Genomic DNA, 19,917 nt, shown 5'->3' on the forward strand with positions numbered 1-19,917 from the left:
GAACATGGATTATGTTGTTGCATTGATGCAAGACAACTAACCAATTGCTTTAAAAACTCAAACTGATAGAGCGTGGCGAATCAACCCCTTTTTCTCATAGCCTACGCCCCACATGCCATGGGTTAGGTCCTTAGCCGAACCCCCCTCGTGGGTTGCACATCACATGGGTTCCACCTCACATGGGTGGGGCTTGCTTTACATGAGGCACCCACCCCACCCCGAGTGTGCCCCTTCATCCCACAAGCCACCCCATTCGAGCCCGGTGTGAAAATGCCCCTGCATTAATCACCCCCGGTGGAGTCTCGAACACGAGACCTCCCGCTCTGATACTACTTTGATGCAGGACAACTAACCACTTGCTCTAAAAGCTCGAACTGATAGAGCGTGGTGAATCAATCCCTTTATCTCATAGCCCAGGCCCCACATCCCATGGGTTAGGTCCTCGGCTGAACCCCCCCAGTGGGCCCCACATCACATGGGTTCCGCCCAGTGTTCTAGTTGTCGGTATCGCTACAAGTTTCATTGGCTGGAGATAAAGATAAAATATCGTTATCGTTAATAATATCGTTGATAACCGAAAATGCGAGGGAAACATGGGAAAAAATAGAGAAAACGTGAAATTTTTTGGTGAAACCTTAGGAGATGGTTAAATACACATATTTGCATATTTAGGAATAAAAAATTTATAAAAAAATGCATACATAATAAGTTTTCATTTAATTTGGACCTAAAAGTATGTGCTATTGTAAGAAATCAGTCCAATTGTAACCAAAATGATTTTATACAATGCAAACATAGGTTTCGTACAGTAAATAAGACATGTAAAAGTAAATGAGCTAAAAAATATGCTTATCTTCCCTTCATACCTAATTAAGAATCAATGAAATGTGCATAATGCAAATGCATACATTATACAGTGATCCATCCATCCATCCAACCAAACAATCATCCATCCTTTCATTCATCCATCCAACCATCACATCCATCCATCACATCCAACTTTCCCATCCCATCCCATCCATCCATCCATATAAACAATCATCCTTCCATCCCATCCATCCAACCATCACATTTATCCATCGCATTCATCCATCCATCCAGCCATGATCCATCACATCCATCCATCTATCGCATCCAACCGTCCATCCCATGCATCCATCCATCCTTCCTTCCAAACAATCATCCATCCATCTAACCATCGCATCCAAACATCCATCCATCCCATCCATCCATCCATCCCATCCATCCATCCCATCCATCCAACCATCACATCCATCCCATGTATCTAACCTTCCTTCCTTCCAAACAATCATCCATCCATCCAACCATCACATCCAAACATCCATCCATCCCATCTATCCATCCAACCATCCACACATCCATCCGTACATCCATCCATCCATCCATCTAACCATCCAACCATGCATCCCATCTATCCAACCATCCATCCACCCCCCATATATCCATCCATCCCATCCAACCATTCATCCATCCAACCCATCAATCTATCCAACTATCCATCCATCCCATTCAACCATCCATCCATCCATCCATAGAACCATCCATCCATCGCATCTATACATCCATCCATCCAAATAACCATACATACATACATTGCATGATACATGATACATTTTAAAATATTTTTTTACATTATTATTATTATTATTTTTTGTAATTTAAAAAATAAAATAAAAATAATAATAAATAATTATTTAATTTCTTTAAATGGGCCCCCTAAGGGTCCCCATGGGCCCCAGTCAGGTTAGTGTATCTATCAGTCATGATCATTTAAAAAATGGGACCCAATGGTCCCATTTAAAGAAAAAATGATTAAATAATTAAATTAACATCAAGTAAATATTTTTTGTAATTTTCAGTAATATAAAAAATTGAAAAAATAAAAAATCATGGCCATTTGATAAATCATCCCTTCCTCATTATAAAATAATAATAATAATAATAATAATAATAATAAATTGTGCCCCAATTTGATAATTTTGGAAGTGATTAGGGAAAATCATAGCCTGCCTCATTTTTAATTACACAACAGTATTCATCCATTGGAAATGACATAAAGAGAGTCATTTAATGGCTCATTAATGACTCATTTAATTTGTCAAAGAGAGCTTTTAAAGGCTCATTTAATTTATTGCAAAAAAGAGAGAGAAAGAGAGTCTTTTCAGATCTCTAAATAGAGAGAGAAAGTGAGCCTTTTCAATTCTTTGACAGAAAAAGGGTGTGTGTGTGTGTGTGAGAGAGAGAGAGAGAGAGAGAGAGAGAGAGAGAGAGAGAGAGATAGAGAGAGAGAGACGTTGCATGGAAGAAGAAGTGTATTTATTTATTTATTTTTTTCGATTTTCTATGGACTTACACATATCATAGAGGAGGAAGAAGGAGGAGGCTCATTTTTCCTTCTTTTTTTTCCCCCAATTTTCTGCTGATTTATGTAGGTCCATACTATCGACTTTATCTACGATATTTTCAGTTTTTTGACTCCAACGATAAAATCGGTGAGATGTCGCCGACATTTGGAAGGGAAACGAACACTTGCGTATTCGGTATCGCAGGTGCAGCGAAACTGATATTATCGATGATAATTTGATATTCTCGTTGATAATTTAAAAACTGGTTCTGCCTCACATGGGTGATGCCCGCCTCACATGAGGCACCCATCTCACATGGACTACCCACCTCGCGTGTGCCCCTGCATCCCACAATTTGGTGTAGGATGATGGAAACTACCCTAGGATGCAAGATGAGATATCAATTCCACATTAATTTCAGCAATCAAGATGTAAAATCAAACATATCCACATAATATATTTGGGAATTCAGATTTATAACACGAAGGTCCTAGGTTATCACATACGCAGTGCACGTAAATATAAAATAATTCAAGAGTGGCCCACTTGGAAGTAGGGACTTCCAATCTAGCGCAGTGTTTGAAGTTTCGCCAAGAAATCAATAATATCATCGATATTATCGTTGTTGAAAATTTCGCTGAAATCAATATCACTACATTATTGCCGGAATTATCTCCACCTACCATTGCCAATCGAGCTGATGTTTTCGATAAATATTGTCAGAATATCACCCAAAATCGCCGAAATGCACAGTCCAACTACATTAATAGGTGAGAATTTGAAATATATATATATATATATATATATATATATATATATATATATATATATATATATATATATATATATATATATATATATATATATATATATATATATATATAAGGAGGGATTTGCTTACCTCTGCTTTTGCCTGTCGAGTGGGAACTCTTCCCTCCACCTACCTGGGGCTTCCTCTTTGTATTGGTAAACCTACCTTGCTTCTTTGGGATATTGTCCTTGAGAGGATGGAGAGGAAACTTTCCTCATGGAAATGCAACCTTCTTTCTTTGGGTGGGAGACTTTTTCATTAAAGACTTCCTATCCAATCTCCCTGTTTATTTTTATCTTTGTTTCATTGTCTTAAATTGGTGTTGACCAAGATTGACAGGCCGCAAAGGAATTTCCTATGGCAAAGGGGGTTTGTCTCTATAAAATTTCCTCTTCTTAGGTGGGATGAGGTCTTTAAGCCTATCTAGGAAGGCGGTGCAATTAGAAAGCATTTAGATTTAGTTAAATTTGCCCGAGTGAACTTGGCGGTTTGTAGGAGAGACCCTGTGGAAATTTGTTATCAGGGCTAAGTATGGGGCTGATCAAGGTGGTTGGAGGTCCAAAAACTCATCCATGTGTAGGATGTCTAATCTTTGGAAAGAGATCCATAGGGTGGGAGCTTTGGTGTTCCAACACATCTCGTTCTTTGTGGAAAATGGTAATAATGTCCTTTTCTGGTTGGACCCCTAGTGCGGTCTTCCACCCCTTGCATCTTCCTTCCCTGCCTTTGCCTGTATCGCTTCCTCCCTTCAGGCTTCCGTGGCTGAGTGCTACTCCTTGACTGGTTCGGGTGGAGCTTGGTCCCCTTCGTTTTGTAGGAATTTCAGAGACAATGAAATAGAGGAGCTGAAATCCCCCTTTTCTTGGTTGCAGGAATTTGTTATTAACTTAGAGGTTGAAGATTCCATTGTCTGGTCACCTGCCAAGTCTAGGGTGTTCTATGTCAAGACTTTTTACACTGCCTCGGCCTCCCTTGAAGCTCCTCCTATTCCCAGTTGCACTACCATGGTCTGGACCCATGGAGCTCCCCCAAAAGTCGTTGCCTTTCTTTGGTTGGTTGCAAGGAACTGTATCCTGACCATCGATAATCTCTAGAAGAGAGGCCTCGTTCTTCCAAATGTTTCCTCCCTTTGTATGGCAGACATGGAGTCTTTTGACCATACATTCATCCATTGCTCTTTCTCCTCTCTCATTTGGAATGGCATTCTCCTGCAAGCTAAGGTGACTTAGGTAGTGTCGACTCACATTCATGACCACCTTCGCTCTTGGGAAGTTGGGGGAGGAGGGAGGCTAGGAAAAAAGAGATGGAAGATTGCTTTTCTGGTTGCATATTGAACCCTTTGCCTTGAAAGGAACAGCTGACGTTTTGAGGATATATCCACTCTTGCTGGCGGGGATTGGGAAGGGCTCTTTCTATTGAAATGACGCTAGGGTTGGGACTCTAAGCATTTTTCTATATATGGGCTTGGGCTGGGCCAAGAGTAGTCCAAGCCCAAACCGAAGATAAACGAGGTTTTATGCCCAAGCCCATCTCATGGGTCTAAAGGTTGTGCCAAACCTGGCTTAAATGGCAGCTTGGCCCGAAAACCCATGGGCTGGCTCAGCCCATTATTAGCCCTATCGCTCATCATCTTTAATTAAATTTAGTAGTTCACTTGTATTCAGTAGTCTAGCCCTTGATAGCAGTGTTCGAAATATCGGTATTGCGTTACTTATTGCATTCTTGGGATATGGATACATATCGGTTATTGCATGGGATATATCGGTTGTATCGTGTAATGTATCGTTGTTGTTGGAAACATGGGGAAACATTGGGAAATTGGTTGAATTTTTCGATGAAACTTCGGTAACTGTTAAAAAAGACATCAATACACACTTATAAATCAAAACATTACAAAAAACAAGTACACATAATAGGTTTTCTTTGTATGGGGTCCTAATCTATGCATTGTCTAACTGAATTCATGCAAGTATATTCAATGTCTATTCATATGATTTATAAATGTAAGAAGAGGTGTGGAAACACAAGCAATACATTCAAAAGAAAAAGAAGAATCACTAGATTATGTTACAAGCATTTTTAATGTGATGTTTGAACACAAAGATTGCAAACGATTTGTGAGAAATTGGAAATTTTTGATTTTTTTTTTTCAATTTTTCACAACTCGGCCCATCTCCTCCAAATCTTGATATCAAAGCTCCCAATCCATGGTTTTTCATGCAGAACATGAAAAATCATGAATTTGTAACAATTTGACACTAATTTAACATGAATTACAGAAAATAAGAGCATCGAAATTCAAAAATGCTCACTAGATCGAGCATGTGGGATATATCGCACTACTTGTGCGTTTCGTATCACACAGGTGGGATACAAGATATATCGTGGGATATATCGGCCGATATCTAGTGATTAGGTTACAAACATTTTTAATGTGATGTTTGAACACAGATTGCAAACGATTTGCGAGAAATTGGAAAATTTTGATTTTTTTTTTCCAATTTTTCACAACTCGGTCCATCTCCTCAAAATCTCGAAATCGAATTTGTAACAATTTGACACTAATTTAACATGAATTACAGAAAATAAGAGCATCAAAATTCGAAAATGTTCACTAGATCGAACATGTGGGATATATCGCAGTACTTGTGCGTTTCGTATCGCACAGGTGGGATACAAGCAAGGCATCTTGTATCGGTATCCGTTGGCGTAACGGTGCCCTTCGATACCGATACGGATACGGGGGTGTAACGGCGATACGGGGGCGTAACGGCCCGTAACGGTGCAAATTTTTTTTTTTTTTTGGCCAAAAAAATATGGATTAAATCCGGAATATTCTAAGCATTCCAAATATGCATTCATTTATAAATTGGAACATGTTTATGGTAGTGTAACGGTCCACTCTTTGGTGAGAAGTTGTATCAGACTGTCTGATTAATTTTTGAACCAGGTAACCCGAATTTGACTACAAAATTCATATATTTAATTTTTTAAATATCTAATTTATATACTTAACAATTTGATATCATTTCTCCCAATAGTTTTTTAAAAAAATGAAATTAAATTCAGGTAGATGGCATTGCCAATTTGGGGCTGACTTGGAAGACCAATCTATGCCACAAATCAGCCTCAAATTCATGCAATTTATTGCCATTATCCCACTTATGAATTGGTGGACATTTATTGGATAATGAATTATGAAAAAAATCAAAAGGCCCTATTTTAAAAAATGAAAGTCCACAAATTAACAATTAAAACTATTCAAACAATTTGATTTTGACATTGTGAGTTAGCAATTGCAGTCTATAATTTAATTGGTAAATTTTAAGTTAATATGTCTCGTGTACAATTTTTTAAGGGCCCGAATTAGGCGGGACTTGGATTGTGAAGTGTAGCACACGTGTCAAAGTTTTTTGGGCCCCACCCGTGATGAATGTGTTATATCCACACCGTCCATCCATTTTGCCAAATAATTTTAGGGCATGAGCCCAAAAATGAGGCACATCCAAAGCTCAGGTGGACTGCACCAAAAGAAACAACAATAATTAAATGTTCACCATTAAAAATTTATTGGGGGCTACAAAAGTTTTAGATCAAGCTGACATGTGTGTTTTCCCTTCATCCACGTCAGTGTGACCCAATTAATATGTTAGATTGAAAATAAACATTACGGTGGACCTTAAGAAATTTTTAATGGTGAGCATTCTATAATCACTGTTTCCTATGGTTTGGTCCACCTGAGATTTGGATATTACTAATTTTTTGGATCCTGACCTAAAATGACGTGGCAAAATGGATGGACGACATGGATAAAATATATACATCATGGTGGGGCCCACTCGGGTCTGATCATGAGGTAGGTGTTATATCTAAACCGTCCATTCATTTGACGAGCTCGTCTTAAGGCTTCACACGAACAATAATACCGATCTAATTATTAAGTGGACCACACTACAAAAAGCAGTGGAGGATTGAACGTCTACCATTGAAACCCTTCTTGGGATCACAGAAGTTTTGGATCAATATGAAATTTGTTTTTCCTTTTCATTCAGGTCTTTTTGACCTTATGAAAAGATTGGATGGAAAATAAATGTTACGGTGGGCCCTACGAATTGTTTAACGGTGAAAATCATTATCTCCGCTGCTATTTTTGGTGTGGTCCAGACGATCTTTGGATATAATTCATTTTTTTAGTAGTGCTCTAAAATGATCTCTGAAAATAGATGAACGGTGTAGATATAATAAATACATCACTGTGGAGCCCATGTAACTTTGATCTCCTTTGAACCGTTCGTACAACTCGGAGCTCGAGGAGTGTCAGCGCTCGTCTTAGCATGACACGTACCTAGAGCAGCTAGCTGGTGTGTGGTACACCTGCAAATAAAAAAAGAAGGGAGAGAGAGGGAAACCGAAAAGAAAAAAGAGGGAAAGAAGAGAGAAAAGAAAAAAGAGGGAAAGAAGAGAGAGAGAGAGAGAGAGAGAGAGAGAGAAGAAGAAGAAGAAGAAGAAGAAGAAGAAGAATAAGAAGAAGGCCAAGGCGGTAGTAGGGCCGCAGCCGCAGCTGCCTGAGAAGAAGAAGAGGAAGAAGGAGAAGAAGAAGAAAAGAAAGAAAAAAAGGTAAGTTTTTTTTTTTTCATTTTTTCCCCCCTATTTTTCAAGGCCCGTAACAGCCGTTATGGGTCCGTAACGGCCGTTATGGGTCCGTAACGGCCGTTATGGTCACGTTTTTCCGGTGTCGGCCGTTACCGTTACGTATTGGCCGATACGGCCGTATCGTAACGGATACGGGACACCTTGGATACAAGATATATCGTGGGATATATCGGCCGATGTCGTCAATATTTAAAACAATGCTTGATAGAGTGGATCAAAAAAGGATTCATGTAATCGACGCCAATTAATTGGGATAAGGCTTTGATGCTGATGATGATGAGTTGGCTTGTACTATTTTGGTCCCTTGGACTTCCTGAACATAAATTCTTATGTTAATCTTCAATTAAAAAGAAAAGAAAAGAAAAGGTATGCTATTCTATTATTGTTGAGAATGTGGAGGGCATACTCCCTTTCATTTATAACAATTCCTCTTCTTGACCTTTTCACCTAATCCACAAAATGTTTAAGAGTTACTAGGTAGTTTATTTTTTAGTTTTCTTCAATTTGCCCTTGACCTTTGAATCCCAATGATGACAATATTGTCAACATATACAAGGGTGAAGATGAGTACTTTCTCTCATTTTTGCTGATGGAAAGGGAAATGTCAGTCTTGGGTATAATGATCCCACCTGCTTCAATAGCTTTTAAGAAGCTTTGCAAACTTACCTGCCTACTTCAGCCCATAAGCAATTATTTTGGGAGACAGTGCGGGGTTTAATATGTAGACTAGCTCTGCAGAAAGGCATGTACGCTTCTTGCAGATCATCAAAAAATGTAGGTCCTATCAAATCCAGTTGTTTTAAAGGCCTACTAGTCAAAGCCGCAGCTGAGACCACATACTTTGCATATCCGATATCTTTCTATGTATTTGGGGCAAGTATCTTATTGTAGTGTGCTTGCTTAACTGTGCTGAATTGTGCTTGGTCAAAAATAAGGATTACTTTATCATTGAGGATTATAATTTCTCCATGATAAAGTTACTTGATGGAGTACTTTACCTATAAGTTCTCCATGGTAAATCTGGAGAACTCTAGAAACTAGAAGATAAGCTAAAGAATGGGTTGGATTAGGAAGCATCTAATCCCATTCCTTGGCTGTTGAGGTGATAAGTCACTTGCTAATTCTGGACCAGGCAACCTGTACCAGCTAGGTTGAAACCCAATCTTCTGATTAATACTCCATCCAAGTCATTCACATCACTGGAAGCAATAGAGAATGCTGAAGTGATAGCAAAGGACAGTAGTGGAAAATTTGGTGAACAATAATCTACTATGAAAATAATGTGTCATTGGTTGTCTGCTTATTTTCCATTTGAACTGACATCTTTACAATTAAGTGATTTTGATTCCATTTATTTCCTAATCAATATTGTGTGGAATGTCATGATTCCTCCCCAATTGTGAATGTAATTAGTTTCCAGAGGGTTGTTTAATAGCTTTATGTTCTCCCTAGATTCTTTGTATTCTACTGTTGGTTGTGTTGATTGCTGATTTTTATTACGATATGCAGCTGCTTTCAGGTGGAAAACACGACTTTGATGTTGATGACTTAAGAAGCAACACACGCTATACAGGCGGCTATTCTGAAGGGAGTCGGACAATTAAACTCTTTTGGGAGGTGTGGACCCTAAAGTTGATTGGTTAAGCATGCTTATGTTCTTATATATTTGTTACTGATGCAGGACATGGAAAATTAAGTATGATATGCAAGATTTCAGGCTTAGATCCTACCAATTCAGAAACAATCACACAAATTCCACGTCCCACATGAAAATCCAAACATTCAATTAAAAAAGGGGAATCTATGCGGGTCTAAGCCGACACAGGCTAGGACTGGACCAATAAAAATTATAAACCAAATGATGTCAAAGGGAAATAAAATCAACTACTTATGCATAAAAGTCAGTCCCTAATCCAAGGGATTCCGTAATTTCAATTCAAGGAACCCTAAGGTGATAAAAAGAGGCAAATCAATTAGAGATCATGTAATCTACGGTTAGGATTCATGAAAAATGGCTATGAGAGGATAAAAGAGGATAAAAACCTGAGCCAAAAGATGATCCCGCGTGTGGACAACAACAATGGCTCAGATGGACGTGCGTGTGATCCCGGCCACACGTGTGTGGGGCCCACTATTCAGAAAAAGGCCACCTTGGCCCTGGTCGGCCAGGGATGGACTCCAAAACCCCCAAATCTCAGCTCGATCCGATGTACGGTTTATGCGTGGTGCTCCACCGAAGTTTCAGCTCGCCTGCTTGCCGAAATCTGGAAACCTGCTGTAATGAAGAAATCTAATGCAACAAAAGGACAAATTCAAAGTACAGATGGTGGGGGAAGATGGAAAAAGATAATGAAAGATGGGGGTGAATTGGGATCAATGTGGCTTCGCACCACGGTAGTTAGCCCTTCGAAAAGGGAGGGCTTCGCACCCATTTTTGAATTCTTTCACAACTCACGAAGAGAGCAGAAACATAAAGCAGGAATTTTTTTATTAACTTAAATGAATGAAAAGAACTACAAGGGGTGCCTATTTATAGGGAGAACCCTATACCCAAAAACTCGCACCATGTGTGACACCTATTACTTGGCGATGAAGTAAACTAAAATAAAAACCAAACAAGGAAATCTAAAGCGTTCACGATGTTTTAAATAATAACAATGAGCAAAACCTAAAATATAAAACCAATCCGATGAGTGGGCCTTGATCATGAGATCCCATGGTGGGCTTTTCTTGACTATCGGGTCACTTTTCTAAACCAAAACTTGGCTTCTACCTAGGAGGCCCTCCCTGGACGTCGTCATCGAGCTAGATCGATGATGGGGTCCTCCTTCTACGTACGTACGTGCGAAAAGGGGGGGGGGGGAGTGCGTGTGATGTCCCCATCAATTACCCTAATCATTATTTTGTGCAACGCCAACTTGCATTCAGCATGTCAATTTCATTTAACATATTAGGTGATTTTGAATATAGTTGCACCACTCTATTAGACAGTGCATAGTTTCAAACTCTATACAAAGTAGGGTGTCCCGTATCCCTTATGATACGGCCGTATCGGCCGATACATATCGGTAACGGCAGTGGCCGTTACGCGATACGGGGCTATAATGGGGCAACCCCTGATTCTGTAGCCGTAACGGCCGTTACGCCCCGTAACGACCATTATTGCCCCGTAACGGTCAGGGTGTAATTGTAAAAAAAATGCCATTTTTTATTTTATTTTTTGCTTTTTAAGGTCTGTTTTTTCACTTTTTTTGTAACTTCTTTTTTCCAAACTCTTCCTAAATTATTTTATTGCTATTTTCGACCACTCTTAGCTTGATATTATATATAAAAATAACTTATATTAAGAATTTTCTTGATTCGAAGCTCCGCAGGCCATTTTCCAGAAATTCCTCAAAAATAGGTATTTATATTTTTTATTCAGTGTTTTGCTGTTTGAATGGTAGAATATGATGTGTTAATCATAATAGAAGATATTAATGTCCATTTTACAGATTGTTGTTGTCATTTTATATTTTTTTTATAATTTTTTTCTATTTACGCACTATTTTCGGCCTTTTTTTTTAATTCAAAAAATAATTTTTTATTTAATGTTTTGCTGTTTTAATGGTAGAATATGATGCGTTAATCATAGTAGAACATGTTAATGTCCATTTTACAGATTATCGTTGTCATTTTAATATTTTTTTATAATTTTTTTTATTTACGCACTATTTTCGGCCCTTTTTTTTAAAAAAAAATTCGAATATATTACACATGTAAGATATTTTCATGTTACATTCATTCTAATATATCTATCATTGATAGTAGATAATTAGAAAATTAAATATATGAGTTTTGTAGTCAAATCCTGGTTGTCTGGTTCATAAATTCATCAGACAATCCGATACAACTTCTCACCAAAGAGTGGACCGTTACACCACCATAAATATGTTCCAATTTATAAATGAATGCATATTTAGAATGTTTAGAATATTCTGGATTTAATCCATGTCTTTTCATAATTTTTTGGCATAAAAAAAAAATTGCATCATTATAGGCCGTTACGCCCCCGTATCGTCGTTGCACCCCTGTATCCGTATCGGTATCGGAGGGCACCATTACGCCAACCGATACCGATACGGGATACCTTGATACAAATGAAACTTATTATGAGCACTTATTTTTTGTAATATTCTGATTTCTAAGTGTGTAAGTATATCTTTTAACATCCCTTGAATTTTCATTGAAAATTCAACTAATATTTTAATGTTCCCAAAAACTGCAAAACATTACGCAATACATCCAATATTTTCCATGTGATAACCAATACGTTTCCATGTCCCAAGGGTGCGATACACTCATCGATATTGATACCGAAAACATTGATCTTCACATCTGCTTGGTGAGGTTGGATTGCATTCAATTAATTGGCTTACAATTAGCATAATGGTTGGGATCAGGTCAACTAGTTGTGAGGTTCTATGAACCTTCGAAATTATTTATTGCTTCCTTATACTCCTAGACCATTCATTTTGCTTGAATCTTGTTATATGATTGCTTTACTAAACCAATTAGGCCATATTGTGTTGATACCAGTGTTCGAATTATCTCCGATATTATCTTTATCTCTAGCTCAACGATATCGATAACACTGGTAGTGATAGCGATAACTCTGGTAGTATCAGAAATTCCAGGTATTAGCAAGGTATCGCTAAGTATCGCCAACGCATCAATATCGCTAATGTAATTGCCAATATTTTCAACTATGTAAATTCTAAGTGTCACTTGTATTGTCAATGCATCAATATCACTAATGTATCGCCAATATTTTTTACTATGTAAATTCTAAGTAATGCTTGTATCATAAGTGTATTGACGATATTTCAATAATATCACCAACATATTGATATCATCAAAATTTTGTTTATTAGTAAAAAATTTATTTCATTTTTTCCTGGGCACATGGTTGTATGTAGTGTTCAATTTGTCATTGATAATATCTCGATATTATTGATATCACAACATGCGCGATATTGATAACACAATCTTTCATTTCCTTTTCAATTGTTGATGATTTCTTGGTGAAATATCATGTGTTGTTGATATTTTGCAACATTGATGGAGGTTTGAATGGAAGGTTGGATGGTTAAATAGGCCGGATGGGATAGTTGGACTGATTTCTTACAACAATGCATGCTTTTAAGGCTCTTTTTGCAATTTTTTTTAATTTTTATTTATTTATTTAATTTCTAAATATGCCAGTACATACATTTTAACATCTCCTGAAGTTTCGCTGAAAATTCTATCATTTTCCCCATGTTTCCTCGCATTTTCGGTTATCAGTGATATTATCGACGATATCGATATTGTTTCCGTATCCCTAGCCAGCGAAACTTGTAGCGATGCCGATACTTTGAACACTGGTTGATACCAGTGTTTGAAATATCGATATCGCGTTATGTATCGCACCCTTGGGATACAAATATATATCGGTTATCGCACGGGATATATCGTTTGGATCGGGTAATTTGTCGCACTTTTTAGGAAACATTGGGAAAATAGTTGAATTTTTCAATGAAACTTCAGGGATTGTTTAAAAAGACCTTAATACACAATTTTAAATCATAACATCTCAAAAAAGAAGTGTACATAATAGTTTCCTTTGTATGAGGTCCTAGGCTATGCATTGTTTGACTGAACAAATGCAACTATATTCAAACTGAATGCATAACATTTAGAGTGTATGTGACGACCATTTCATCAAACACTCCCAAATACTTCAAAATTAGTCTCAATTGACAGCTGGTTGAAGCGAAATTTTGAAAAGAATAATAATATTTTAACAATATTTATTAATTTTTAATTAAAAAATGATTTTTTTTTTCCAAAAATTGATTAGGACTTAAAAAATGAGTAGATCAGTCCTCATACATGATTGATTTCACGTTTGGAGTGCAACATTACAAGTAATTTGAGAGAAATTTGGGAAATTTGGAATTTTCCCTAATTTTCCTCAAATCAGACCACCTACACTGGTAAATACTTCGAAATTAGTCTCAATTGACAGATGGTTCAAGGAAAATTTTGAAAAAAAAAATGGAAAACATGAAGAACCAATGGATATCGAAATCAAAGCTCAAACTCCATGATTTTTCATGCAAAACATGAAAAACCAATGAATTTGTAACCATTTGACATTGATTTAACATAGTTTCAACAAAAAAATAGGGCTCAAAAATTGAAAATGCTCACCGGATTGAACATGTGGGATATATCAACACTACCTGTGTGTTTCGTATCGCACATGAGGGATACACTATATATTGTAGGATATATCGGTTGATATTGTTGATATTTAAAACATTGGTTGATACCATGACTCATTATTGAATTTTTCATTTAGTTCCGAAGGCTGTAAAATAGGAGGATGTCTCACTTCTACTAGTGGTAATCTTCTCATTCATGCATGTATAATATTCTCTAATAATGAATTATGTGACATTTATCTCTACCATATATAACAGGAGCAGCAAGGGGCAACACTTTCCAGCAATTAGTTTTAGGAATGACTATAACTTTGGGTTATAAAAGGACATGAGCAGGTTTTAGGTTTTTTTTTTTTTTTTAAAAGGGGCATTCGATGACTCTTCCTTCAAAAAAACCATTTGATAAACTGGTATAGTATGGTAATTACTATACATTTGAGCTGTGGGGTCCACCCATGGTGTGTAGGTAGAATCCTAACCATGAATTGGTTTCACCTTCTTATGTTCACTGTACATTCAAATATTGATCATTATCCAAATTCTTATGGGATGCTGCAAGGAGTGGCATCTACATCCAAATAATAATCATCCAACATGCACTCACACATTACAATGGGCCCTATGCAGATAGCATGTGTTCGAATGTATGTGATCACTCTCCATATGGTAATTCACTTCCTCTCTTCACGTGCATTGCTCATACCTTACCCTTTTGTTGCATGGAACTTTAGGTGCATGGAAAGTACATGGTTGAAGACTGGACATTCAGGGTGGAAACTTTTGTTCCTTGATATTTATAAATATAATATTATTGAAGGAATCAAAAAGCAAATGGAGAAATGGACAGTGTATGCTAATGTTTGCCTCCAAGTTCCCAAACTATCAAGATAGAATTTGTGATCTTCCATTCTTGTGAATACCAGTAATCTGAACTGCATAAATCTTGTCCAGAATCTCCTAGTTCTCAACCAAACTATGGAATGGCCACTAGAAAACATCGTTCTTTTAGTAAACCTGTCTAGACAACATTTCTTGAGATTTTCTTCCCTTTTTTCTTTAACATGGAAATGGACCGCTTACTGCTTGAGTCGTCTTCACTTCCTATCTTGTTGTAAACCATGTGCAAGTTAGCTCCACATGTGGATGTTCCCATCACTCAGTGCTTCTCTCTGTCTGAAGATCTAGTGGTTTCGACCCCTCCACGTAGGAGGAACCCGTCAGATGAGGAGGTGGCCAACTTCATTTGACTTTTGGAGTGCCTTTAGGGCTATCACCTGTTTGTCGATGTGAGGGATCATATGGTTTGGAATAAGGAGAGATCGGGTCCGTTTTCAGTTCGATTGTTCTATAGTTTGATGCATGGGTCCTTATCCAGGTGCATAGAGGGTATTCTTCTTTCGTTTGGCACTACGGTGCACAACTACTGCTTGGTTGGTGAGAAGAAACGGAGTATTAACAATCGCCAACCTTCGAAGTAGGAAGATGGTATCCCCAACATCTGTATTATGTGTATGCAAAATGCAGAATCAGTTGAATGCCTTTTTGTCTATTGCGCCCTCGCTAGAGAGTTGTGGGAGAGGTTTTTTGAAATCCTTAGAGTGAAGTGGGTGATGTCGTGATCCATTGAAAACTTCTTCTTTGTTTTTCTGTGTGGCATGGGGGATGAGTAGGGAAAAAAGGGAAGGTGATTTGGAGGCTAACTCTCTTGGTAGATATTTGGGCTATATGGGGGGTAGGAATATCAGTGAATGGGTTAGTGTCGGAGGTGTTTAGAAGGGCTAAGTTGGATATTATGGAGTGGGCTTTATGTCTTTTGTTCTTTGTTGAATATAATCTTTCCCCTTTGTATTGGACATCGTTGGTGTAGTTTCTCCTTAGATTCATCTTCGGCCTTTTCTAATAAAATATCATTACTTTCCAAAAAAAAAAAGAAAAAAGAAGAAGCCAAAGGCCTGAGTTCATTTGGATCTTCTCCTATGATGTTTGTAGAACCAACAGGGCCACATACAAAGAGGATTAGTGCCATCATCACTGGCAGCTATGCTGCCTTCATCAATCTTTCTTGGTTTGAATCATTAGAATAGGTTTCTTAAGGTCCACTTTGTATTGCCAAGAAGCTCTATTCAATCAAGTATTGCTTCCCTTAACATGCAATAAAAATTCTCTCAATTGTAAAGTTGGTAGAGGTATACTATCCACTTAGCAGAAGCTTTTTTCTGTGGCATGGATCATGGATCATGAAAGATTTGCAGAGGCCGGTTCATTGAGTATTCAAATATTCATTTTTAATGAATAACTGCAGTTCCATTGAAAAAGCAAAAGGGATAAACAAAAGCTCCAGGGACAGAGGCAACAAGGTTGCAATAGGGAGTGACTCGTCACGTCATCTCCAGTTAGAGATATTTTAAGACAAATGATTTATTAAAGAAAGGATGCTCCTATCCAATCCATTAAGGCATCTTTAGTGAGAGGAATGGTAGCTTCACATCCCTCTCTTTGTGCACAAGAATGATACATTTAAGCAGAATATACAACTTGAGTATCTTTAAAGATGAGAGAGGGACTTCAAAGTTGCAAGGCTAACGTGAACTGTATCCCAACATTAGGGCTGAAAGTCGGGTGGGTTGGGTTGGGTTGGGTTGGGTTGGTGCTCAACCCTAGCCCAACCCAAGGTTCCCATACCTCAACCCTAACCCAACCTCGGGTTGGGAATTCTCAACCCAAGCCCAACCCAAGCGGGCTCGGTCGGGTTGGTCGGGTAGATATATGCTAATATTTTCATTATTACATTAGTCTATTATATTTTCAATACACGTATTTTTTGTACCTATAATTTTATTTATTATATATTTATTTATCGTAAAGAAGTTCATTTTTTCTAAACAAACAAATTAAAATATAGGATAACTACTCCTTTAAACGTCGTATTGTATATCAAGCAATCTATTTGGGAGAGAGAAATCCGATGCATCTTGTTAGCTTAAGTCATTGGAAATGACGTGGACCAATGAAACCCGACGGCATTGGAATTTCCTGTGCCTTCAACATAGACGATCCGCACTCAATTATAATTAATTTATAAGGAACTTATATATTGATTGGGTTCGGGTTGGGTTGGGTTGGGCACCCGAGCCCAACCCAAGTTTTATCGGGTGGGTGTTTGTATGGCCCAAGCCCGAGACCAAACCCGATACATCCTGCCCAAGCCCAACCCAATGTCGGGTCGGTCGGGTTGAACCTGCCCAACTTTCAACCCTACCCAACATATGATGTTGTTGGAGTTGCCTTCCACCATTAAAGGCCATATGGATGAAGAACAGAGTATTGGAAGACCTCTCCAGAGCAAAGATATTCTGCCTAATTCGAGACTCTGATTTGAACATCTTGGAAATGACCATCTTAATTATGTCCTTATCATCTCTTAGAACCTACACTCATCAGCCTTGGACTGCAATGATACCAAAATATTGGATTGCGATTATATATCTTCTCCAATCGATCTTGCACAAAAGATTGGTTTCACTGCTTTCGGATTGATATGCTCACTATCGATAAGAAAAAAACATCAAGAGTTTGGCTTTTCTTGATGGAAGTCCCTTGGGAAGGAAAGATGGGATATTTCATACCTTCACTCAGCCTAATATAAAAGTCCTTGTCCAAAATCAAAACCTTGCAAGTGCTTCCATTCAAACTAATAGGGTGAAATCCTTGATTTTAAAATGAGGCTGAAGAACATACAGAAATGTCTAGTGGAGTTTGGTCTCCTTTATGTCGAATCTCCAAGAGGATGAATTCGAAGAATTGGTGGCCCTTTTAAAGCTACTTTTAGGTTGTCTCTTTCAGAGGGAAGTGCCTGGGTTTGTTGGCTTGAGTCAAAGTTGGGAAAGTTCTCGGTTAAGTCTCTCTATCCTTTGATATCAAGCACTTCTTATGTCGGTGCCAAGGACCATACCTTTCCCCTTTGGTTCTATGGCACTCCCTCTAAGGTTGTGGTGTTCACTTGGCTGGTGGGATGGAATAGAGTGCTATCAATAGACAATTTGAGAAAGAGGGATCTAATCGTAGTTAATGTTTGGTCCTTGTGTTGGCAAGATGAGGAATCAGTGAACCATCTATTTAGTCACTGCCCATTTTCAAGGGAGGAGTGGGATAGCTTTTTCATGCTATTTGTTGTCCCATTGATTCTTCCATGGTCTATTGTTAATTTTTTCAGGCAACGGCATGTACTACTACAGGTATGCCGTGGTACCTGCACGTGTCAGTTTCCTTTAGGGTATGGAGCTTCTCGGTGCCAAAATGAAATGAAATTCATTACTTTGCTCTGTCAAGCCCTATGGGCAAGCGTACTTTGTGGCTAAGCATCACCTTATGGTATGCAGAGAAAGGGGCTACTGCCTATATTTTCATGCAGTCTAATGCCCTAGTGTTTTGGCACCATTGTTATCAGAATCGTAAGATTCATATCCTATATTTTCATGCAATCTAATGCCCTAGTGTTTGGCACCATTGTTATCAGAATCGTACAATTCACGATATGAATCGTACGATTCATATCGTATCCTATGCGTGTACGATTTGAATCAATCATACACGCAAATTGTAAATCCCAAATAATCATGCGATAATCGTATGAATTGTATGAATCGTATGATAATCGTAGATTACATAAATGGGCCAAAAATTACTTAAAAATCATTTTTAAAAATTTTTATTCAATTTTTTCTTCTTTCTTTGTACCCTTTTGCTCATAAAACATGAAAAATGCCTCCCCTATTAAATATATCCTTTTTTTTTCTTTTGAGAGAGAGAGAGAGAGAGAGAGAGAGAGAGAGAGAGAGGAGATTTGGGGATTTTGATATTCAAAAACCCAAAACAAAGAAATCAAGATACTATTCACAATGAAATCAAATGCCATTTTTTCTAACATGATTCTACACTTAAGAAAGGTACAAAAGAACAAAATTATTAAAGGACTCTTGTATGTTTTTTAAGGTCAATTTTTTTCAAAAGACAACAAAAGAAAACAAAGGAAAAAGACAAGAATCCTTTAATATCATGATATGTATACCATAAACATTTTCTCAATTGATAATATCATGATATGTATTACTTTTTGGTACATGTTGATGGGAAAGGATGATTAATGAGTTTTTAATCTTTTCTGATTTACTTATATTTTTTCATTTGTTTTTTATATGTATATTTTTAAAATCAGAAAAAATCTTACAATTTGCAATTCGATATGATTCAACCCCTTTTACGATTTGTGATGTGATAAAGATTTTGACAACATCGATTGGCGCCACACCTCAAATCATATAATTGGTTAACCTTTCAAATTCTCATCTTCATTCAAATTTCTAGGTAACACAATTAGCTAAAGAAGTTAGTTGTTGTCTTTGTTGATCAATTGGTATTAGTTTATGCAGTTTTTATGCCAATCAATAGTATAAAAACTACTTGATTGAATTTTTGTTCTTACATTTTGTAATCGTCAATCATGGTCTTGCAGGTTATTACAGGATTTGAGCCAAAGGAACGCTGCATGCTACTAAAATTCGTGACAAGTTGTTCTCGTGCTCCTTTGCTTGGGTTCAAGCATTTGCAGCCAACTTTTACCATTCATAAGGTATGATCCTCATCTTACATCCACTAGGAGACTTTCGTTCATGTCGCATCTCTTCTTGTTGGCTTTTCATAATTATTGGACATCCATGCTCTTAAAATGTTCCAGATTATGTGAGCATTATATCTGATAGATGTAGCACAATGATTAGTTTCAAATAATTTTCTTTTGGTTCAGAGCTAAGTCAAGTAGAGGATTTTCACCTCAACTAGT

The 19,917-nt window shown here is 37.5% G+C and overlaps 1 protein-coding gene across 7 annotated transcripts in view; it reads left to right on the plus strand.

Moving 5' to 3' along the window:
• LOC131253195 (E3 ubiquitin-protein ligase UPL7) overlaps positions 1–19,917 on the plus strand; it is a 104,460-nt gene that overhangs the window by 75,950 nt on the left and 8,593 nt on the right. For all 7 annotated transcript variants that reach the window (XR_009175020.1, XM_058254084.1, XM_058254099.1 and 4 more), the window contains 2 exons: positions 9,340–9,447; positions 19,591–19,707. Coding sequence is in view for 6 of the 7 variants with exons in the window: in XM_058254084.1 (XP_058110067.1) it covers positions 9,340–9,447; positions 19,591–19,707 (225 nt within the window). In the remaining variant the exon portion in view is untranslated. Of the gene's footprint in view, positions 1–9,339; positions 9,448–19,590; positions 19,708–19,917 lie in introns of those variants that run through there.

Source organism: Magnolia sinica, chromosome 1 (assembly GCF_029962835.1).
Source record: "Magnolia sinica isolate HGM2019 chromosome 1, MsV1, whole genome shotgun sequence".
Taxonomy (NCBI): Eukaryota; Viridiplantae; Streptophyta; class Magnoliopsida; order Magnoliales; family Magnoliaceae; genus Magnolia; species Magnolia sinica.